Source organism: Ictidomys tridecemlineatus, chromosome 11, assembly GCF_052094955.1.
Source record: "Ictidomys tridecemlineatus isolate mIctTri1 chromosome 11, mIctTri1.hap1, whole genome shotgun sequence".
NCBI lineage: Eukaryota > Metazoa > Chordata > Mammalia > Rodentia > Sciuridae > Ictidomys > Ictidomys tridecemlineatus.
Genome location: NC_135487.1, coordinates 31,873,462 through 31,898,270, shown reverse-complemented (window position 1 = coordinate 31,898,270; position 24,809 = coordinate 31,873,462). Strand labels below are relative to the sequence as shown.

At 41.0% G+C, this 24,809-nt stretch overlaps 1 protein-coding gene across 8 annotated transcripts in view; it reads right to left on the bottom strand.

The window, feature by feature from the left end:
- The window catches only part of St3gal3 (ST3 beta-galactoside alpha-2,3-sialyltransferase 3), a 192,188-nt gene that overhangs the window by 105,342 nt on the left and 62,037 nt on the right, over positions 1–24,809 (bottom strand). For 4 of the 8 annotated variants that reach the window (XM_005317921.3, XM_040288511.2, XM_021719809.3 and 1 more), the window contains one exon: positions 7,743–7,790. The exons of the other annotated variants lie outside the window; for them this stretch is intronic. In XM_005317921.3, the coding sequence (XP_005317978.1) occupies positions 7,743–7,790 (48 nt within the window). The remainder of the gene's footprint in view (positions 1–7,742; positions 7,791–24,809) is intronic. 8 annotated transcript variants of the gene reach the window in all.

The following is a 24,809-nucleotide window of genomic DNA, read 5'->3' as shown; positions in this document are numbered from 1 at the left end:
CTATATCCCCAGCCTTAAATGAGGATGTCTGGTCAGCAACAGACTACCCATAGGGTGGTGGTTCCAGAGGATTACATCACCTAGTGACCTCACAGCTATCTCAGTCTGTGTAAGAACACTCAATTATGTTCACACGCAACAAAATCACCTCTGGACACATTTCTCAGAATTTATCCTTGACATTTAAACCACGTATGACTATATTCCTTAATACTTTATGATTAATTTTGCTCATAATGCTACTGTAATAAAAATTGTGTTTCCCAATGCACTAATCCCCTCCTGTTTATCTTAGTATGGCACAGAGATGTTGTCACTTTCTACCTACATTCTGACATGTAAACAGATGGGAAAAACATGCTGAGCAGCGAGATCTTGTTCTATACAGGACAAAAGGAGACCTCTTGAAATGCCCTAAGCCAGGAACCCCACTATATAGCCTCACCTTTAGGCTACTGAGCCCCAGAAGGAATTTTGGGTAACACCTGTACAGTATGAACCCTACATGCTATTGTCATTCCAAGTCTTGAGAGAGACACTTTCTTTTTCCATTCTACAGAATCACTACAATTTCTCATCAGCTGTCTCAAAGCAGATGTTTATTAAGTAACTTCTGATGACAACAAAGAATATTTCCCAGGAAGACCAGATGAAGGAGCATTATTTAGGTTTATAAAGTTTAGTATTTTGTAGGATTAAAATAGGGACTTGGTTCTACCACAATGTTTCATATTATAATTCACTAAATCCACAAAGGCAGGATGGTCCATCAGGCCAGAAAATTCCACTCACCCACAAGAAGCAGCTCTGCTACCTGATCTTTAAAGTGGTCTTTAGTTCCCATCTCTGGGTTACAATGAGTTGTTAAGTACAAAGGACACAGGGGTAAATGGATGAGGACCTATCCTATGGAAAATAGGTCTCTCGTTTCTGAAGAAATGCCACTGTTCAGACTCCAATAAAAGTCATAGGCTATATTAAACCTAAGTACTACATGCCATGGCTTGGGTGGAGAAGGAAGTTGGCAAGAGTTCCAATGGACTGTCAGACATGCTGCCTGAAGAGAAGGACTGAGGGGAACTACTATTTATTGAGCAACTACTGTGTATTCCTGCTGCTCTCAGTACTGTTACCTACATTCTCAATTTAACCTTTATTGCCCCAGGAAGCAGGTATTGTCTCTATTTTCCAAATGAGGCTTACAGAAGGGCAGGAGCAGGTTCAAGATCCCAACCATTAAGTGCTCTAGTTGGGAGGCTGATGAGATAGCTCAGGTGTGACTCTTAAGTCTCTTTTTTATGCCACATTGCTCTTAGAGGAAACAAGAAAAGCAGACCCTCATCTTACAAGATCTGCCATAAGAGCAATTATATCCTATTCCCTCCTACCCTGTGCCCCAGGAGTGATGTCAAAAGGCCCTAGCCATGCCACATATGAGTCATGGGAGTCAGCAGGGACCTGGGGTGGGGGGGGACTGGCCAAAGTGCACAAGGCTCCCACATCATCTCAAGTCAGAGAAATAAACCACAACATGGGACCAATTAATCAAAGACAAACTAAAATAGGAAAAGCCGTTTTACAAAACAAACACAGAAAACCCCACTGACCTAGACTAAATTAACTGACCCAGTAAAATAACTTAGAAGTTCACAAACTAAAATCCAGTCCCAAATGGGTATGTGTTGTATGAGGGAGGGGAGAGACCTATCAAGAAGCTTCTGATACAACAGAACCCACTGTAGCAGCGAGTCCTCCACAGCTGTGCTCTGTGGTCCAACGTGGCTACACCAGGGGCCAATGGAGAGTGAAACCTCATTGGCCCCAAGTATGATGACCATAGGTTACAGAAGGAATCCTGGAAGCCTCTTTGCATAGGTAGAAGCCCCTCCCACTGTAGTTAAAGAGGCCACTGCACCCACTTTCCCACTATCCTGGGAAAATAGCAGATGTCCAAAGCCAAGCAGGGCAATGAATTCGGTCCAGTTAATGACACCAAGTGTGTCAACGCCATGCCAGGGCATTTACATTAAATTGCAGGAGGATTATGAAGGACAGCATGTCAAAAGAGCAATTGGAACAATAAGTGGAGGAAAATTACTCATTTTGCACTTTGTACTTTCAATTTCATGGAGCTTATCACCTACTAGTGTAGAGAAGGCAGAAATACCCACTGCTTTGGTCTGAATGTTGGCTACAGTGAGAATGGACTTCTAGGAGGCAACAAATAAGAAGACAGTTCAGTTAGATGGCTACTAGTCCAGGACAGAGAAGACGGTACCTTGGACAGTGGTGTAGGAAAGTGGCTGGAAAGGACACATTCTGAAGAGAGAAAATGAGAATGTGTGAAAGAACAACAACAATTAAGGTGATCCCTACCTAGGTTTGTGGCTTGAAGAAATAGGTAGAGGGGGGGGGGGGGAATCGGGAAAGGATCCAGTTTGAATACAATTGTGCCTTACATCATGAATACATACCTTATACACGTTTCATTAGATTTACATGTATGTTTTGTTGTGGGTGAGCTATTGTAATTTTGTTTGTTTTTCAATTGCTTATTGTTAGTATATAAAAACACAATTAACTTTTGTGTTTTGACTTTGTATCCTGTCATCCTGCTAAACTCAAGTATTAGTTCTAGGAGTTTAAATTTTTTTGTTGCTTTGTTTTGCAGATTCCCTGTTTTTTTCTGATGGTTTGTTTGGAACTGGGGATTAAACCCAGGGGCACTTTACCCCTGAGCTACATTCCCCAGTCCTTTTTATTTTCAGACAGGATGTTGCTAAATTGCCAAAAGTCTAAGTTGCCCAGGCTGGCCTTGAACTTGTGATTCTCTTGCCTGGGATTATAGGTGTGTACCACACCAGGTTACCTGGGATTTTCTACATAGGTAATCACATATTCTGTGAGGAGGGTTATTTTAATTTCCTCCTTCCCAACTTGTATCCTTTTTATTTTTCTTGGTTTACTGTATTCTGAGACTTCTAGGAGATTTCTGATGTTAAGAGGGAAAGCAGTTTTTCACCATTAAAGTATGATGTTTGCTGTAGGTTCTTTGTAGTGCTTTACATCAAATTTTAAAAGTTCCTTTCTGAGTTTGCTGACATTATTTGTTACGAATCAATTCCAATACACAGATAATAAAATTTTTAGTGTTGGCCAACAGGTCACTGTTCCAACTTCTAAAATCTTTTTCTTCTGTTGTTCAGATTGAACTGTTTTTATTGCTTTATTCTGAAGAATCCTCTTTTCTCTGTTGTTCCCATTTTGCTATTTAGTGCATTTTAAAGAAATTATTGCATTTTTTAAAAATTGATTTTTGCTAAGACTTCCCATTAGTTTCAACAGCATTTGCCCTTATTTTGGGGAACACTTTTATAATAGTTACTTTAAAGTCTTTGTCAGACTGTTCCAACATCTGTGGTATCTGCTGGTTGTCTTCTCCCATGCAAGTTGAGATTTTTCAGGTTCTTCTTATGATGATTAATTTTGGCTCATATCCTGAATATTTTGAATATCATGTTATGAAACTCTAGGTCTTGTTTAAATCCAGTGGAGAATGTTATTTTTGTTTTAGCAGACAATTGAGCAGGTTGGGTTGAGGCAGCAAGTTCTGACCAGCCTCTGTGGATTGTGGTTTCAATGTCAGTTCCACTTTCAAAGCCTATTCAGATGTCTCCTCTGTGTGCGCCACCCAGTGTCCTGTTTGGGGCTTTGGCAGTGGTCTGTCCCACTTCAGTTCGCAAATTATGGGGACTGCTTTCTGAGTACCTCCTCCCTATTTTCTCCAAGGTGCTTTCTGATTCCTTGGTCCTCTCCTACTTAGTCCTCTGGCAGGAAGCTGGCACTTTAGTTCCCACATTCTGCTATGATTTTCCTGAACTGTATCCAAATCTGGGGCCAAGCTACAGGAAGGCAGAGGGAAAAAAGCAACCCCAAACTGCAATGCACCTTTTTGGGACTACAGCTTCTCTGATCAGAAAGGAGGGTTCCCTTTCCTGGGTTTTAGGTACCTAAAGGTCCTACTGCTGCAACTATCATCACTCCCACCCCCACCACCACTGTGGGCTGGAGCCTGAGGGAAATGAGAAGGGGAGCGGGGGAACAATCCATGGAACTTCGCATTATCTGAACCATAGAAGACCTTTCCCCACCCTGAAGTCACAACTAGAGGTCTTTTTTCTGGAACTGTTGGAAGCCTAGTGTTCACTGTTAGGTTTTAGGCTGCCTTGAGTCCAGGACATGAGGCACTGGAGAAAAATGGAAATATAGTTCCAGCTTGTTAATAAACTAAATTCTGGTATTCTTCTCATTCTGCTACTATTTATGTTTTAGAATCCTCCAATAGCTGTTAAGTGCATTCTGTGCAGGCCTCCAGCTGTATTTAGTGAGAGTAAATACACTTACTCCATCTTATCTGTAATTAGAATCTTTTTTTCAACTTAAAATTATTCACACTAAAAGAAAGAAAGTAAAACAGGTATTAATTCCAAAGTTATCTTCCTAAGGTTCCAAAATACTTTCAGTAATGTGGTGTGCCCACTGTAATGAAAACTCTCCCTAAAGAAAACAGTAATTGACCACTGTGAAGACCTCTGCTCAGCTCTTCCCTGTTGTCTTTCCCTTTTAGGACCAATGCAAACATGGGCCATTAAATATTCTATGAGAGCAAGAAGAAGGTAGAGCTAAATATGGAATCAAATAGGCACAGTCAAAAAAAAAAATGCTAGGTGAACTGAAATATCGGTTCTAAGTTAAAGTTGACTTTGAATCAATTTGAATCTGTCTTCCACTAAGAGGGAATTGGGCAGAAAAATATATGATTCTTCACTCTTCACCAACCTTCCTTGGGAACCATGTAAAAACCTTGAAGCCATAAGCCATGGTTCTTTTTATAACTCCAAAAGAGATGAAAGCCAAAGACCAAAATCGCCTTGAAAAATGAGAATAGAGAAAGTAGTAAATACTCAGATAAGGATGGACTTTGGAGCCAGAGTGCCTAGATTCAAACCCTGGCCCGACCCTTTGCTTACTATTTGATGCTGAATAAATTATTTTCTTTCACTTCTCTGTATATCAATTTCCTTGGTTGAAATGGGGATAACAACAATATCTATCTCATAGGGTAAAAGGGGTTAGAACTCTGGCACATAAGTGCTCCACAGATACCAGCTGTCCTTCTTCCTCCTCCTCCTTCCAGGCAAGCCCAACTTAGAGGGCCACTTCCTGGCCCTTCTGTGCCCTATGAACAGGTTGGCCCTTGCCTGACAACTCAAGTTATGCCCTTTGTATAAAAAATTATGAACCATAACAAATATTAGAAAGGCACATAAAAAGTTAAATGTAGAGCTTAATGAGTTACAGTAAAAGGGATGCCCTTGTAACCCAACTCAGGTCACTAGAAAGAATATATCAACAACACTCTAGATAGAAGCTCCACACACCTCTCTCTCAACACATCCCCTTGAACCCCACCATCCCAGCTATTGCAGAATTCAAGTTCTTGCTTTTCTTTGTTGTTTTAAAAGAACTAGGGGGTCTGAGGTTGTGGCTCAGGGTAAAGCGTTTGCCTAGCATGTGTAAGGTATTGGGTCCGATCCTCAGCACCATATAAAAATAAATATATAAAGGTACTGTGTTCATCTACATCTTAAAAAAAAAAAAGAACTAAATTGTGCATCTAAACAATTATGGTTTAATTTCACTTTTAATGTTATATAAATGGAAAAACATATTTCACCCAACGATGTCTTTAAAATTTATCCATGTTGTTGCATCTATGTATAGTTTGATAATTTTTACTATTCCACATGAATATAACTGCTTGTATATTCATTTCACTGTGGTTAGGTATGTAAATTGTTTTGTTGTTTGTCAATCAGGAATGATGCTCTTACGAACAGTCTTATACATGTATCCTGCATATATCTCTTGGTACATATAAACATCTATTTCTTTCATTTTTTTTACTGGTGTCTTATAATTATATACAACAAAAGGGTTCATTGTGATAATAAGCATCCATTTTTATAGGTAAGATACCTAGAGGAGGAACTGCCAAGAGACAGGGTACATGTATATACAAGTTTTACTAAATCCTATCATCATTTTTTCCACAGTGACTGTACCAATTTGTCCTTCAACCAGTGAAGACTCAAGAGTCTCCACTCCACCATGTCCTCATCAATGTGGGGGCTGCTGAGCTTTTCAGGTTTTACTGTTTGGAAGATGTGCCATGATACCTCACTGTGATTCTAAGTTGCATTTCCCAGAGCACTAATGCAGCTGAACACTTTTTCATAAGTTTACTGGCCATTTGGATTTCCTCTTTTGTGATGTCTGCTCATATCTGTACTAGGCTATTTCTTCATTCCTATTGATTTTTATAGTTCTTTGTTCTGGAAACAAGTTCTTTGTTAGTTAATTGTGTTATAAATATATTTTTTTCACTCTGTCTTTTCTCTCTTAATAAAGTTTTTGATTAATAGAAGTTCTTTAATGTAATAAAATTGATCAATCTTTTTCCATAATGAATAGATACAACTCTAGGATCTATTTAATAATCTTCTTGCCTGCCCCCTCTGTCTTGAAGTGACTTTTCCCATCTCAGTATTTTGGTGAGGGCACCTCAAGCAGATGAGGTATGAGACAGCAAGATGGTAAGGGGAGAGAGTGGGCTTTAGAGCCATAGGAAGATGGGTGGCCTGAACAGCCATGTCATGTTTCTGATCGTGAGTTTCTTTGCTATAATCAAAAATGACAAAACTTCAAATTGTGATAGGTAACTATAAGGTGCATAAAGTTCCCAACATAGTATTGGCACACAGTAGGTCCTCAGAATACTGGTGGCTGTGATCACATTCTCTGAATATCCTTCCTCTTGTCCACTCTACCACAATGGCCTGTTCCTCATGGCTATTTTGTAAGACATTCAACTACTGCATTCAAGTAACAGCAAAAGAGATTAACTGCCCTCAACAGGCCAGCAAAGATATTCATAGGCAGTACCCCCAGTAAGAGGCCCACCATTTTTACCAAAAACAAAGGATTGATGCAAGAGAAGCTCTCTTAAGGTCAGAAAGTTGAGGGCTCAACATAGCCACTCTTCTTGCTTGCAACCAGAAAGCACAGAGGCATGGGCAGGTGAACTTCCTTGGACCCAGGAGAGCCAAGCTCCCCTGGCCTGGGTGAGTCTAGTCATAAGGTAGTGGCCAATTTGTATACCCTGCACTATAAACCCAAGGAAGGGAAGAAGTTCATCATCTATATGCATTTGGCATGAGTGCACAGTCATGTGGAACCCTGACCTGGAAAAAGGTCTGTACCTGAGTACGTGAGGTATGCGGGCAAACATGCAATGGAGTGTATGTCCTCAGGAGAATGGGGTGCTCTCACAGCCTGGCATTCTGCAGGAGAGCCCTAATGGTTATCACGGGCAGAGCTTGAAGCCTCTCAATACCCATTGCCCCACTCTCTGAGATAGGACATGGGCACAGAAAACAGACATCCTTTCATATGAACCCAGACCCCTCTGCGTGAGAAATGAGCTATCTGCTGCGACTCCTCTGTGCAGGAAAAGTGCTCTTGATGATGTGTCTCTCTTCTCCCATACTGTGAGTCCTTGAGACTCTCCCACAATTCTCAGACAATCCCTTGCCCTCCCCCAGGACCCCCACAATACTGGCCTCTATAGATATGGCCAGCATTGAGAGCTGAAAAGATGATAGAGGGGGAAGAATTGGTACCTGAGCCTAGTGTCTGTCCAGCGGAGTCAAAGGAAAGAACCACTGAATCTGCAACACAAGAGGACAAATTTGTTTCTTTCTCCTTCTCACAACAAGGCAACAAGCTCCTGCTGGCTCTGTCCAAACCTTGCCCAGGGGAGAGTCAGCTGGGATGGAGGTCCATGCCCACCTGTCCACTGGGCCAGCAAGCCCTCTCAAGCCAGCCCAGCACCCCATGCCTTCTGCCATGGGAGAATGTCTCAAGGCAGGACAGGCTTCAAATTCTTCAGAGGCATTTCTTGTGAGATTAGGGGGCAAAATTTCTTTTTATTTCTCCTACTGAAAATAAAATTAAAACAAAGTAAAATAAAACCTTCCTCCCACATTTGGTTAAAAGCACTAACATTTCCCCACAGATCTCTCCCTTTCTTTTCCTCACAGAGATGTCCTTCCCCAAACCCAAGCTGTTCTAAGGCACCCGTCAAGGCAGCCACTCTCGCTGCCAGCAAGCACATGCCCAACTGTTTATTATTCCTCCCCACAAAAGACTGACAGTGACCCACAGAAATTTTTAGTACACTGAAATAAAGAAGTGAAGAAGTCAAAGAAAGAAAAAACATTATATAACAGGGGAAACGTTAGTGCACAAATTGCATGCCATGAGGGCCTTTAAACACTGCAGGCAGAAGGAAGGGGGGCATGACAACATCCCCAAAAGCCAAAGCAAAAGGGAGAAAACGAACAGTTCCCAGACCCAGTGCCCACAATGCATTCATTCTTTCATTCATTCAAATATTCAGGACATATGTTTGGGGCATCTACTGAATGCAAGATGCTACATTATGACTTTGAGATACAGCAGCCAACAAAAAAAACATGGTATCTACCCCATGGACCCCCTGCTATCAGTCTAGGAAAGGACAGAAACCAAAGACCAAATTATTTAACTGGAAACTGATAAAATTTTTTAAAAAATAAATAAAAGAAAAGAAGAGAATGTTATGCAAGTTTGTACTGGGAACCAGAACAAGACCTTCTGGGAACGGGTGCTGGAGAGGGAAGTTTCCCTGAAGAAGCTGACATCTGGACTGACAGCTGAAGGATAAGTGAAGGTCAAATCAGATAAAAATGGAATGGGAACTCCAGGAAGAGAGAAGGCCACGTGCAGAGACTTGAGGCAAGAGGAAACCTGGTGCTTCAGAGGAACTCAGAAGACCAAAACATCAAGGCAAATACATAGTGAGTAGAGAGCCCTTGCTTTGCGGGTCTTAACAAAGGGGATGCTGTACGATATTGAAGTTTGCATCTTCTATTACACTTATTGAATAAGTAAATGTGAATCTTGTATGGCTGTTTCTTTTTTTTTTTTTTTTTTTTTGACTTTTTTTTTGGAACTGGGGGTCGAACCCAGGGCTTTGCGAATGCAAGGCAGACGCTTTGCCACTGAGCTACATCCCAGCCCGTATGGCTGTTTCTTATAACATGAGCCAATCTAAAATTATACCATAAGGCCAATGTACAGTTTAATCATACAATTATAAGGGGTCCCAGCATGAGGTATGGCCCAGATAACCCAGAATTTACAAGGATCAGATTCAAAAGCCTGCTTCACTACAAAGCAGTGCCAGCTGCATGCACAGAGGACCAGTGTCTACAGCCACACCCCACAACAGCATTACCCTTCAGATCTTGTTTTGTATGTCTCTCGATGCACTTGGCAATCCAACACAATAGCTATTGTGACTGTGAATAACACGTGCTCCCACTGCTAGACTATGCGCTCCATCCAAGTGGACACTGCTTTATTCATTGCTGTGTTGCCAGCGTAACACCTGACACTCAGTAACTATTGCTGAATCACAGCACCTAGAGAAATAAAAGGACCACAAATCCTTCAGGCAATCCTTCATAAATATTTTGTTTTGTTTCTCTCACAACTCAGTTCATAAGAACTGAGTGCTGGCAGTGATCTGGAAGATGTGGTTTCTGATAGGGATCCAGAGGCAGATATTCTGTACTGCCGGTAAAGGGCAGATCCATGCTCTGAAATCTACCTAGAAAAAGGCAGGGTTACCATCATTTTATTAAAAATGTAGATGCACAATTAGAACCTCTAGCCGAATAGAGAGGTGACCATCCTATTTCACAAAAGCAATGTCTACGTCATAAATTCTCCTTTATCAACATTTCTCACATCTCGCCTCTAAATGAGAAGTCTGCCCCTTCATTTTGAAGAGTTTTATTGAAGTATAATTTACACACCTTATAATTCAGTCATTTTAAGTATACAATTCACTGATTTTTTAGATAGTTTATACTTGCATCACCTCAAGAAGACCCTCATACCCATTTACAGGTGTTCCTGGCTCCCACTTCCAGTCCTAGGTTACCACTAAGGTACTTCTGGTCTCTACTGATTTGCTTTTTTGCACATCTGCCTATCTTCTTTTGCTGACTTGTTCTGAAAGCCCCTAGCCACACCCCTCCTCCAACCTAGCCTACGTCCATCCATCCTTTATTCTGATTTTTCCCAAAAGTATGCAGGACTATGTAACCACTCTTATTAAAACTCTCCATGGGGTCTGGAGAAGTAGCTCAGTAGCAGAGTATTTGCTTGGTATGCACAAGGTCCTAGGTTCAGTCCACAAAACCACACACATAAAAAACCACAACAACAAAAACTGAAGCAATCTCCCATGACTTGCCTTAGCCTTCAAGATAAAGTTCAAGTTCTGTCATTCAGGTTTTTTACCTTTTGCCTCATTTGCACCTCTAATGCCTCAAGTTCCAGATATGCCAAACCACTTTCATGTCCCCACCCAGCTTCGTGCCTTCAGACAGTGATATGCTGCTCTGTCTGTTCACATAAAAACCCTCCCACTTTTCCTTTAAGACTCAACTCAACCCTCTTCTCGACACCTCCTCGGATCAACACTCTCTTCTTTAGGTCAACACTGCACTTTTACTGTGGTGACTGATTATCATATCGCACTATAACCTATTAAGGTTGGGATATGCAGTGTCCCCAAAAGTTCTTGTGTTGATGCAGGAATAAATCAGAGGTGCAATGATTGGACTGTGAGGGCTGTAACCTAATTAGTCCATCCCAGTTTGAATGGACTGAGTGGTAACTGTAGGCAGGTGAGGCGTGACTAGAAGAGATGGGTCACCTGGGTTGTGCCCAAGAAGGGTTCATCTTCCATAATGCCCCTTTCTCCTTCTCTCTCTGCTTCCTGGCAGCCATCAATGAGGCAGTGCTCCTCTGCCACACCCATGTGCCACAAGGTCCTGCCTCACCTGGGGCCCAGAGCAATCGTCAACCATGGACTAAACCTCTGGAACCCTGAGCCAAAATAAACTTCTCCTCTCCTACATTCTTCTTGTTGAGTACTGTGGTTACAGCGATCCAAAACTGACTAACACGTGACCATTGTTGGCTTCTCTCTTCTCTTTCGAAGCTGCAAGTTCCCTGGGAACAAGGACTGTCTCTTCACTTGGCAGCTGTGATGCCTAGTGCAGTGACTGGCATGTAGAAAGTGGTCAATACTGAGGGATACATTAGGAACTGTCCTTGCTTTCTTTCAAGGGTGATGTTATCTGAGTGACATTTCACAAGCTTGGGGAAGAACCTGATTCTGGGCACTGACTCTCATTCAGTTCATGTCAATCCTGAACAATCCTTGGATGATGACACTGCAGGGGTTCCAGCCTGGCCACATCCTGGGAAGGGAAAAGTGCTCACAGAGAGGCAGCAGTGGGGGTGAGGAAAGCACCCAACAGCTCTCATGCACCTGCAGCAGAACAGGCATCGATAACTGAGGATTTGATTGCCCAGATGAGCAAAATATTTTAAAAAGAATCTCATATTTTTATTGCAGTTGATGAGTACTTTTCCAATTGTAATCTGCCTTCTTTGTACTCACAAGCAGTCCTGATTTAATTTTTTTTAAATAATACCATTGTATTTCTTTTTAGTTGTAGATGGACACAATATCTTTTATTTATTTTTATGTGGAGCTGACGATCAAACCCAGTGCCTTGCATGTGTGAGAAAAGCACTCTACCGTTGAGCTATAGACCCTGCCCCAAAATATTTTATTTTTCATACCTTTATTTTATTATTTTTAAGTGATGTTGAAGATCGAACCCAGTGGCTCACACATGCTAGGCAAGCGCTCTGCCACTGAGCCACAACTGCAGCCCCAATTTAATCTTTAAAAAAACTCTTTCAATCTAGATGCAAAGAAAAAGGGCTAAAAGTTAATTTAAAGTTTAAAACTTCCCTAACACTAAAAAAGGCTAAATGTTAACAGTGGTTGTCCCTGAGTGCTTGAATTATATATAAGTGATATTTATTCTCTGAACTTTTGCAAAATTTCTACAATAATCATATATTATTTATATCCAAGGGGAAAATATATTGAAAAAGAACTTTCTAATCCAGCTGTAGGACTTGAGCCTCTAACTCACTGGTACCAATGCCAAAAGATGGAAGGGTCTTGCTCTCCATTACTCACTGTACAGGCTTAAAGGCTGTTCAGCTTTTCTCTTTAGTTACTAAGGTGATCTGTACTAATCCCTCAACAGACTGGGCCTTTTTTTTTTCCCCCAGTACTAGGGATTGGACCTGGGGACACTTTACCATTGAGCTACATCCCCAGCCCTTTTGATCAAGTTGCCAGGACTGGCCTCAAACTTGCAAATCTCCAGCCTCAGTCTCCAAAGTCAATGAGATTATAGGTGTGCACCACCATGTCCAGCATGGCTGGGCTTTCTCCCCTCTTCTGTTCTTCCTTCCTTCCCACAAATATTATTAAGAGCCTATTATGTGCTAAGCCCTGGGCCAGATACTAGAGACATAGAGCCCAGCCAGAGACAGTCTTTGGCAGGCGCCTGTAGTCCCAGCTATTCAGGAAGCTGAGGCAGGAAGACTGATAGAGCCCAAGGGTTTGAGACCAGACTGGGCAACCCAGCGAGAACCCATCTCAAAAAGAGAATGATGGTGTGAGAAAGAAAGGTTGTATCTTTGCTTTCCAGTCAAGAGAGACAAGTTAGTAGACACTTAAGATACAATGAAGTGATGTTGGTGTGAGGAGGAAAGCCGACAAGCCACTGTCTTACTAGAAAGAAAAGTCAAGGTCCTAGCAAACATTCTTCCCAGTGGTGGGTACAGGGCTCCTAAGAGCATGTGTCTTCAAGGTTCAGATGATACAAGCAAGAGGTTACACATTTCTAGAGGAAGCTGGTGACATATTCATGTTTTGTGTAATTGGAGATGAATTTTGCTTTGAGCATTAAAGGCACAGACTTCAGAAACAGTTTGACTATTTATAATTTGTGCTTATTCAAAAGAATCTAAGATTATTTTGGTTGTAAACCACTCTGACAGCTAACAGGAAAACTTAGTATTCAACAAATTGACAAGTTTGCTTTGTAAGAAACAGAGCAAGAATACTCAGACTTCTCTCTTTCCAGCGAACAAAGAGGTCAGTTTTCATTTCAAGCATCCCAGCTCCAGTTGTTTCTGGCTCCCAGGCCAGAGGCAGCCTGTGGGGTGTTGCACAAGTGACTGAACTGAATCCCAGGCCAAGGTATAACAGAGCTATGCCACACATGATTGTTCAATGAGGAAATCTGGAACTTACTGGAAATCTTTTATTATGGTCAGATGTTTCCTGTGTCTGGTTTCTGAAGCAGAATGTAAGAAATAAAAAGGAGAATTTGGCTCAGTCTTCCTGCCATTCTGAAGTTTCCAAAGCACCCAGTGTACAGTGAATGGGCTGCATTTTGGGTGCTGCCTTTCATGGTACACAGGCAACACATATCTGCTGTTTGCCATGTGCAAGCTTAGAAATCCAAAAGTGAATAAAAACCCAGACAGTTTCCTCATGAAGATCACAGGATAATAGGTGAGATACAAACTCATATAAATCTAAACTATCCTTATAACAAATAAGGATTTAAAAAAAAAAAAGAGTCATGAGGGAAATTTCACTGTTCATTAATGTAATTGGTATTAATTGAGCAACTATTGCACACCAGACTTAGGGAATACAACAGTGAGTAAAATAAGAATGTTCCTATTCTAAAGGAATTCACATCTTAGATTTTTTTAAAAAGCAAGTAAAAAATGAATAAAGTAATTTCACAGTGAGAGCAATATGAAGAACATTGAACAATGTTAATATACACCAAAGGTAGAAGTGTAGACACTATTAGATAGTTAGGGCATTTCGTGACATGTGGACTGAGTCCTGAAGACAGGAGCCCATTAAGAAAAGATCGAGAGTTCCAGGCAGAAGGAAAAGCAAGTGCAGCAACCTCGCTGTGCTTAAGGAAGCGAGAGGAGGCCAATGTTGCTGGAGCAGAAACCAGGAAAAGCAGAAAGGTGGGAAATGCAGTCAGAGGAAGATGAGCCCAACCTGCAGGAGGCCATGGAGGATGTCTGTTATAGTTTAAAACCAAGGGAATGAGTGGGAATGCAGCTTAGTAGTAGTAGAGCACTTGCCTCATATACACTAAGCCCTAGGTTCAATCCCAATACTACCAAAACCAAACCAAACAAGGAGTAATAGGATCTGATTTATATTTTTAAATATAAACTTCAACTGCTATGTAGGAACTAAACTGACTCTTCTGGCAAGACTAGAGGGTAGATCACAGAAGACTGCAGGCAGGGAGCTGGCTATTCAGGAGAATGCAGCACCCAGACAAGAAGGGCTAGTAGCCCTTACAGAAGTTGTGAGGACAGAATGAAGAAAAAAGGAAGGGGGCTAGAAAGGTTGAAAAGCAAAACCTCAGGACTCATGACTAAAGGGACATGAGTGGGAGACACAGAAGGAGGACCACACTGCGCAAACAGATGCCGACTGCTCTGTGACCTAGAGTGTCCTGCACCTGAACCATGTGACCCTGCCTCTTCTGTGACCACTGGACCATGGGAGGCTGCTTGGCCATGGAAGGCAACACTGACCTTCCATCTGTGGGGTGGACGGGGCCTGCCTTTTGAGATCTGCGAGGGGAAGTACAGAGCACTGGCGGCGCTGGTGGGAGATAGAGCAGACACAGAGGAGAGAGCACAGGGCCACGGGTTGGGCTAGATGCTGAGCCCTGGGGCCCACAATGGGAGAGTATGAGAGTGAAGAGTCTGCCCTGCTCACGAGGGCAATAAGACACAAAGTTGCCTAAGATTCAGAATGTTCTCCCAGCTCCACTCACCATGGCAACCAGCCACAACTTTCCATGAGGCCTCAGGATTCGGCTTTTCCTCAGTTCCCATGAGGCCTGGCCTAAAATTGAGATTCTTCTTTTTCTTCTCTTGCTTCTGGAGCTCTTCATCACTGCAGTGGGCTCAGCTTCTCCTCCCAGGCCTCTCACTTTATCACCCTGGGGTATATTCTCTGCCCACTGATGGCTGGGCAGTCCTGTCACCCGTCACAACTCGCCACAGAATCTGCATCTTAGAACAAGGAGAGGACCACTTGGACCACGGACCTAAGCTGTGTTCTCTAATCTAGCTTTCAGAAAGTGCCCTCAACTTTTGGGGGTAACTTTAATGGAAATGATTTCTACACAATGGTCCAGCTGCCAGGACTCTGCAGTGAATGAGCACGAGGAGGCTGTTGTAAACAACTTGTTTCATGGAGTTTCTCCTTTAATTTAACTTGCCAAACATATTCTACAGAGGCCTTGCTAAGTTTGTGAGGCTACATGAAAAGATCAGACATGGTCCCTGGCATCAAAGAGTGTCTGAACTATCTGTGGTTGGTAGAGAGAGGCAAATAACGGTATCACAAGCCTCTAGAGTCACTGCAGGTGTTCGGATCAAGGGGAGTTTTGCCAGGAGAAACAAGGAAGATGTGGAGCAGAAAGTATGAGCCGGTCTAAGGTAACCTTGTAGGCCAGGCCTATGGGTATGGTGGGAAAGTAAGGAAAGGCACTGAAGCATGGAAAGTGAGGGGTGTGTGGTTTCAGGAAGGTAAAATCATACCTAATTAATATATTAGGGTTTCTTTCAGGAGGTAAAAATGCATGTGACTAAAAGGAACCAGTCAATACAACCTGTGTAGACTTTCCAAAAGAGGCTTTGACACATCAAAGACTCTTTTTACAAAGTGAGTCACCATGAAATTGAGGAAAAAAACTGCTATGTCATACCAGGAGACAAAAGGCACTTGGCTGAGGACCAGGGCAGAACAGCCCCCTGGAGCACCGCACCCAGGGGAGACCAGGAAGTCTGGAGAGCGGCACTCTACCAGCTGCAGCCCTCCAGGGGGTGGGGAGAGAGGGGGCGGCACTGCTGCATTGGAAGCAGCTGGAATGAAGACAGAATTAGGCACATGCTGAAACCAAGAGACACCCAGGAGAGAGGTGTGCAACTTCAAGGGCCTGGGAAAGGTTTAGAATGGCTGCACAGGAAGAGGAAGGAAGCTGAGGGAGGGAACTTGAGAGGCAATATTGCTAAGTTCTGACCAGGGCGCAGGGGGAGTGACGGTCAGCGTGAGTAGTCATTATGCTGGGACTCAAATGAAGAGCACGATCTGAGAGGTGGATGGGCACACTCAGCCAGGGCTGGGGATTATTAGTGGGACATTTTCAGAAGGCCCTAGGGGTGAAGAACCTAAGACTGCTATTGAATAGGGAGTAGGGATGAGGTCAAGGGCAGAGACCTGCAGGTGGCTGAAGGCATGGAATGGCAGGCATGGCATTGTGAGCTTTGAGCTCTGCCACTTTTCCACTATGTGTCTTTGGGTCTTATTTCCTCATCTTTAAAAAGGGTCATACAAACCTAAAATCTCTTTTCTGAAACCCCTGAAAATAGATAGTATTAAAATTCAAAATTGTTCAAATTTTAGAAAAACTATATGTTGCAGAAACCATCTATTACCTAATACCCAGCCCCCATGAGGCTTGAGCAGCATCCTATAATTAAGTATTCATATTTCTGCCATGAAATGAATTTTTATACTAAATGGGACTATAAATAAATTCACATCATTTTACATAAGATTTTGCAGCCAAATGAGACTGGACACCAATCTTATGTAAAAAACATTCAGAAAAGACTTACAGAGTTCAAGTTTGCAGTGACAGGGACCTGTAATAGAATCTACCCCATAAGGCTGTCATGGGGATTAATGGACTTGTTTTAAATCAAGCACTTGACACAATGGCTGGCACAGTGGAAGACCTGAGTACACACTGCTGTTAATGTTTTTATTATCACCTTCATCACCATTGGTATTGATGGTGACTGAGCGGTAGTGGAAGGGGGAGTGATAAGGACCTGGTGGTGGTTGGGCTAAATAAAGTAAGAAGAAAAGAGAAGGGGAGACACAGTAAAAGTAAGGCAGGAAAGTAGGCCAGATATGGCTCTGAATATCATGTGGAGTGTGGATTTTTCTTTTCTTTTCTTTTTTTTTTTTTGGTACTGGTGATTGAACCCAGCCCTTCTTATTTTTTGATACAGGGTCTTGCTAAGTTGCTGGGGCTGGCTTTAAGCCTCTGATCCTCCTGCCTCAGCCTGCAGAGTCTCTGGGATTATAGGTGTGTGCCACCACAAATGGCAAGTTTGGATTTTATTGAGTGGAAACAGGGCAGAGAAAGGCCCTACAGATTTTTCAGAATGCAAATGATATAAACAGATTGTTGTTTCAGGAAAACCAGTCTAGTAGCGTGTGAAAGATGGAAAAGTACAGAGGCCGGGAAGTGTAAGAGCTTTCGAGGAAATGATGCAGGTCTAACATGAGGCTATGGTGGAAGGGATAGAAGGAGAGATGAGATGTCAGAGGAAGGATGGAAGGATATGGAAACTGGAGGTGAGGTGGAGAGGACTATGAGAATATGGCATCACAAAATAAAGGGAAGAGAAATATTCCAGAAATAGATGGGCAACGATAATGCTAAGTGTCACAAAAGAAAGGTCAAGATAAGGTTTGAAAAGTATCCTCTAGTGCTATGGTCTGCATATGGTTTTTCTCCTATGTGTTAGAGTTTAATTCCCCTTGTGAAGTAGGTACTAAGAAGAAAGTGAATCTGACTATATTGGTAGAGCCTGTGGGAGGTGATTAAGACTGGATTAGGTCATCAGGATGGAGGCCCTATGATTGAAAACTGTTGACTTTTTAAGAAAAGGAGAGAAAACCAGAATATCACACACACATGCTCCCAGCCTCTCACATGTGATGCTCTGCACCACCTCAAGACTGTACCAGCAAGAAGGTCATTCATTTCAGATGTGGACCCTTGATAATACCCAATCTGAAGTATGTATTGGTAGCAACAGAAAACAAAACTGAATATCTGGATTTGGCATTTGGCTGTTTCTGGTGATCTCAGGAAGAGCAAATTCAATAAGGTAGTGAAGATGGAAGCCTCACAACATCCAATGCCATCAACCAGGCAGCCAGGAGAAACAGAGTGAAAACACAGCTACAGAGTTTAGTAATAAGGAGTTCTTCAGTGAGTTCTGCCATTCATTCAGGCTGGATTTAATGAAGTGCTATGGGTAACCCACAGATTGCAATGGTTTAAGTATAAGGCCAGGAAAGTAAGGGGTAGACTGCCTGAAAGATTTGATTTCTCTGTGAAGCGGAATATGGCCACTGGCTATGGAAATCGAAAGGGAAGAGATTAGTCTTCCAGTTGAAAACAGTAGATTTCAGTCAGGAGTTGGAACCATTTTCTGTAAATGGCCAGTAAATATTTTAGGTTCTGTAGGCCACACAGAATGTCTGTAACGTATTTTGGGTTGTTTTGTTTTGATAAAACACCTTTTAAAAGTATAAAAGCCATTTTTAATTCAAGCCACACAAAAGCAGGCTGTTGACTATTTGGCACAGAAAGCCATGGTTTGCTGACCCTAATTCAGTTTACATAAACACCTCTTCTCCCTCCTAAACCTACACTTTTGTTGGAAAACAGAAGTACCAGTCAAAGAGAACAGAAGAGACACCAGCAACAAAGTTTGGAAGATGAGAAGCAAAAAACAAGTGGAACTCAGCAAACCCAAGAAATCTGAATCCCGCACAAATACAACAGTGCACATGCTGAATTCAACGTGTGATATGCCACAGAACTCCTCACAACTCTCACCGGCAGCATAGAAGAGCGCTGGAGGTAGGAACAAGGATGACACTAAAAACAAGACACCGTGTTCTTAAATATGAGCCAACTGCCAAGATTACAAGGCATTATAGGAAAAGTATCCCATGTAAAGAAAGGGCCCAAAACAAATGAAAAATAAATGCAATGTGGAACAACTGAAAATACACAGGAGGGATTAAAAACTTAGGAAAAAACATTAAAATTCTCAAAAAGAAGAAATTTTACTCATGAAACAGTAGAAGATATCATTAAAAAGGTGGATTTCGTGAAAGACAACACACTTAAAAATACAATATCAGAAACAGAAAGGATTGAAAACTAAGTTGAGGAAATTTCTCAGAACATATAGCAAAAATCCAGAGATGGAAAATGGGAGAGAAAGGTTTTTAAAGAAAGATTAGAGGACAAGTCTAGAAAACATGACACCTGATAATTCTAGAAAGAAAAAAATAATAAAAAGAAATTTTTGAGGGCTGGGGATGTGGCTCAAGCGGTAGCGCGCTCGCCTGGCATGCGTGCGGCCCGGGTTCGATCCTCAGCACCACATACCAACAAAGATGTTGTGTCCGCCGAGAACTAAAAAATAAATATTAAAAATTCTCTCTATCTCTCTCTCTCTCCTCTCTCACTCTCTCTTTAAAAAAAAAAAAAAGAAAAAGAAATTTTTGAAATAAATAATTCAACAAAACTTCCCTAGAATGACAAATTTTTTGAGCCTGAAAGGGCCTTCTGAGTGTCTAGCATAATATGCAGACAGTTCTCCACCAAGGTACACCATCTGAAATTTCAGAACACATAAATTTCCACAAAGTCAACAACAAACAACTTTTATAAAGACAAATGAAAAAATCAGAATAGCAGAAGACTCCTCAACAAAAACAATAAAAGCCTAGAATAAAATGCTGAAAATACTGAGATTTGCAACCTGGAATTCTATACCTAGCCAGACTGTCAATTAAGTGTGAGATTAGAATAAAGACATTTTGGGCTGGGGATATAGCTCAGTTGGTAGAGTGCTTGCTTCACATGCACAAGGCCCTGGGTTCAATCCCCAACACCATGAAAAAAAAAAAGAAGAAAGACATTTTCATATAGGAAAGTTCTCCAAAATTTGTTTCTCATGTAGCTTTTCTCAGGAAATTAGTACAAATGTGTTCCATGAAGTGAAGAAGTAAAGGAAAAAAGGGGGGCGGCAAAGAAATGAGATCTACCACAAGAGGATGATGGTGAAGGAAGACTACAGCAGTGCGCTGGCAGAGATGGCAAACATCCAGGGCAGGGTGTGTCAGGAGACTTCTAGAGATTTTTTTTTTTTTTTTCAAAAATAGGAAAGTAATCAACTACCTAATGTGCCTGAACATATGGAGAGGAGATTTATACAACTAGGGAGAATTTAAGGTTTCATTAGTGATAAATACATAAAAAGGTAACAAGCAAGGCAAAAAGCAAAACTTTTACTGACTTCAGGAAAAACAAAATATGCAGTGAACATCAATAATCATGGTGTCTAAGAGTAGCATTTTCACAGTCATAATATATAGAGTGTTCTGTGCCGGGATAATGGGAGGTCGGACTGCATGTCCGTGGTAGAGGAGCTGAGAGCATGATGGAACACTGAATCTTCATTTTCCACTGCAGAAAGTCAGTAGATAAAACTCAAAATACAAAAATTAAGAAATATCAACATAAGCTTATTAATTACCTAGATATTTGGAATTAAAAAGTTAAAAGCAAATTAGTTAAAGAGTTAAAAATGGATGCTTCTTGGAGGTAAAAAAAAAAAATCAAGTAGTGATAGTCATTGGGAAGAGCTTTTATGTCAACTGCCTTTTCAAACTATGCACATGTTAAATTTAAATAAAAAACAAACACTAAAGTATCTGCATGATATCGCACAGCCTACAATGAAAGGGCAGATGCTTCAAATCAAGTTAATCTGGTTCCCTAACATACACCACATACCTACCAATGGGGCCAACAAAGATTCTATTAGAAACTTAGATGCCTCATAATTGATCGAATCCTACTGAATGTCTTACTAAATTCTGTTTCAAACTATTTTGTGATTGTTTTACATATCCAAATATGATCTGTCTAGAGGCTGGAGTTGTAACTCAGTTGCTGAACATTTGTCTAGCACATGAGTCACTGGGTTTGATTCTCAGCACTGCGTAAAAATAAATAAATGAAATAAATGTATTGTGTCCATCTGCAGCTAAAAAAAAATTGATCTTTCTAAAAGAATTAATCCAGGATAAAAAGATAAATTGTATTCACCTCTAATCCCAGAGGCTTTGGAGGCTGGGGCAGGAGGACTACAAGTTCAAAGCCAGCCTCAGCAACTTAGCAAGGCCCTAAACAACTTAGCAAAACTCTAGTGTCTCAAAATTTTAAAAAGTATGTGGATGTGGTTGAGTACCCTTGAGTTCAATCTCTGATACAAAAAAGAAAAAAAAAAAAAAGGGAAAGGAAAAAGATGAAACAACCAAACACAGAGTAGACCTTGTTTGAACTCAGACCCAAAGTGCTAAGAAAAGGCATTTTTAAGATAATTAGAGTCAAGTGAGGTAGCACACACCTGTAATCCCAATGACCCAGGAGGCTAAAGCAGGAGAATCATAAGCTAGAGACCAGCCTGAGGAATTTAGCAAGACCTTGTCTCAAATTAAAAAATAAAAAGGAGTGGGAATGTAGCTCTGTGGTACGGCACCCTGGGTTTAATTCCAGTACTGAATAAAAAAAAAAAAAAGAATGAACAAATGAATAGGATTGTTTGAATGTAACTGCGTATTGGAAGAATTATTGTTAGTATAAGAACATAATACCTTTATTTAAAAAAAAAAGTTCTGTGTTAGAGATGAATATTAAAGGATTTGTGAGCAAAATGCCATGTTGTCTGGGATTTTCTTTACAAATCCAAATAATATGAACCTCTGTGAGAACAGATACACATGTGTCAGAGACCAAGCACAGATGAGACTCTCTAAGTCTTTTGCCATATGATATTTCTTTCTCCATCTGGGAAAAAGATGCACTTGACAGACATTAAGAGAGAATGGTATCCACTTGGTGAGGTGGCACCCACCTGTAATCCCAGTGACTTGAGAGGCTGAGGTGGGTGCATATCAAATTCAAGTCCAATCTCTGAAATTTAGAGATCCCATCTGAAAATAAGAAGGGCTGGGAATGTGGTTCAGTGGTAGAAAACCCCTAGTTTAAATGCCTAGAACTACCAAAAACAAAAAAGAAAGACAAGGGGAAAAAAAGCACGGTACACTGCTTTCTTAAGGAACAACTTAGTTAACATAGAGAAGAAAGAAAACTTGAAAGCTGCTCAAGAATGCTTTCAAATTTTATCATGAAAGATTTTGTGTGCTTATTAATTTATAATATTCTTTTGAAAAAGAAAACAAAACACAGCTCTCAGTGCCCAAATTGAGAAATGAAAATTTGTAATAGGTGGTCATCAGTGTCGATCATCTAAATATCCAGCAGGAGAGAGAAAAGGAACCTCCCATGTAGCTGGTGGGGAGCATCATGATGCAGCAGCTTTGGAACACTCTGGTAGTTTCTTCCACTAGTTACATACAGAGTCATCATGACTGGGCAAGTCCACTGCCAGGTAGATGCCCAAGAGAAATGAAAACACAGTGTCTACACAAAAACTTGTACACAAATGTTCACAGCAGGGTTTTGTTTTCTGTTTTTGGTACCAGGGATTGAACCCAAGGGCACTTAACCACTGAACTACATCCCCAGCCCTTTTTATTGAAGCAGGGTCTCACCAACTTGCTTAGGGACTGGTTTTGAACTTGTGATCCTCCTGCCTCAGCTTCCAGAGCTGCTTCATGGTGGGTTTTTTGTTTGTTTGTTTTGTTTTGTTTTGTTGATAATTCGTTATTACTATTTATACTTCTTTTTTAAAATTTTTTATTTGTTTTAATTAGTTACACATGACAGTAGAATGCATTTATGCACTTTGATATATCACAGATAGATGGGATATAATTTCTCAGTTTTCTGAGTATACAAGTTGAAGAATCACATTGGTCATGCAGTCACATATATACATAAAGTAATGTCTGTTCTGTTCTACTATCCTTCCTATCCCCATATCCCCTCTCCTCTCCTCCCTTCACTTCTCTCTACATCTAAGGTAACTATTCTCTAGTGCCCCACCCCCCTTATTGTGAATTAGCACCCACCTATTAGAGAAAACTTTAGCCTTTGGTTTTTTGGGATTGGCTTATTTCGCTTAGCAAGATATTCTCCAACTCCATCCATTTACTGGCAAATGCCATAATTTCATTCTTCTTTAAAGCTGAGTAATATTTCATTGAATATATAGGCCATTTTCTTTAATCCATTCATCTATCGAAGGACACCTAGGTTGGTCCATAGTTTAGCTTTTGTGAACTGAGCTGCTATAAACATTGACATGGCTATATTACTGTAGTATGCTGATTTTAAGTTCTTTGGGTATAAACTGAAGAGTGAGAGAGCTGAGTCAAATGGTGGTTCCACTCCAAGTTTTCTGAGGAATCTCCCATACTGCTTTTCACAGTGGTTGTAACAATTTGCAGTCCCACCAACAGTGTATGAGTGTACCTTTTTCCCACATCCTCGCCAACATTTATTGTTGCCTGTATTCTTGATAATTCCCATTCTGACTGGAGTGAGATGAAATCTTAGTGTAGTTTTGATTTGTATTTCTCTAATTACATGGCATTATTTTTAATAGTCAAAAAATGGAAGGATGCTGGGCATGGTGGCATACACCTGTAATCCTAGTGGCTCAGGAGGCTGAGACAGGAGGATCACACGTTCAAAGCCTGCCTCAGCAAAAAGCAAGGTGCTAAGAAACTCAATGAGACCCTGTCTCTAAATAAATACAAAATAGGGCTGGGGATGTGGCTCAGTGGTTGAGCATTCCTGAGTTCAATCCCTGGTACCTCCCCTCAAAAAAAAGTGGAAGGAACCTAAATGTCCATCAACTGATAAAATGTAAATAAAATGTCCATTATCCTGCAATGGAATATTATTTGGCCACAAAAAAGAATGAAGTAATGATTCTTTGGGTATAATGATTCATATTATAATATGGATGAACCTTGAAACATTATGCTAAGTGAAAGAAACCATCACAAGGACTACATGTTGTATGAGTCCATTTACTGTACACAGAATATCCAGAATAGGTAGAGATTAGTCACTGCCTCTGGCTGGGGAAAACAGCATGACTAAAATGACTATATGCTTTCTTATGGGGGCAGCATAAATTAATTAAATTGTGGTGAGATTTATAAAACTCTGAATATCTGACAACAGAATTTTTAAACTTTAAATGAGTAAACTGTAAAGTACATAAAATGTATTTCAGGAAAGCCATTACCTTTAAAAAGAAGAAGAAAAAAAAAAGAGTAGAAGGCAGGCCAAGGAAGCACTGATCAGATTGTGGTCATGGAGGCTGATCACGGACAAATCTCCTTTGTCTGCCCTTACAGAGGGATCTTTACTGTTTGGATTAAAGAAGGGAGAAAGGGTGAGAAACCAGTGAAGGTAATAATGACTTATTGCTTAACATTATGTTAAGGAGAAAATAAAAGAGGCTTTGTTTTAGGAAAAATCTTTTGGCCAGGTGTAGTGGCACACACCTGTAATCCCAGCTACTTGGGAGGCTGAGGCAGAAGGATCAAAAGTTTGGGGCCTGCCTTGAAGTGGAATTTTAATGAAAGGGATAGGGATATAAACTCAGAGGTAAAATGTTCCTGGGTTCAATCCCCAGTGCCACAAAATATCTATCTGTATCTATCTATCTAGCTACCTATCTATCTGCCTGCCTGCCTATCATTTGGTTTGTATCCTTGGTATTCTGCATCTTTCATTTAATTAATTTATGTAAAAGAAATTGGGTCTCATATAACTAGACTTCTGTGTTCCTTTAAGCAGAAGCTGCAAACTAGAAGCTCACAAGTGTATCAG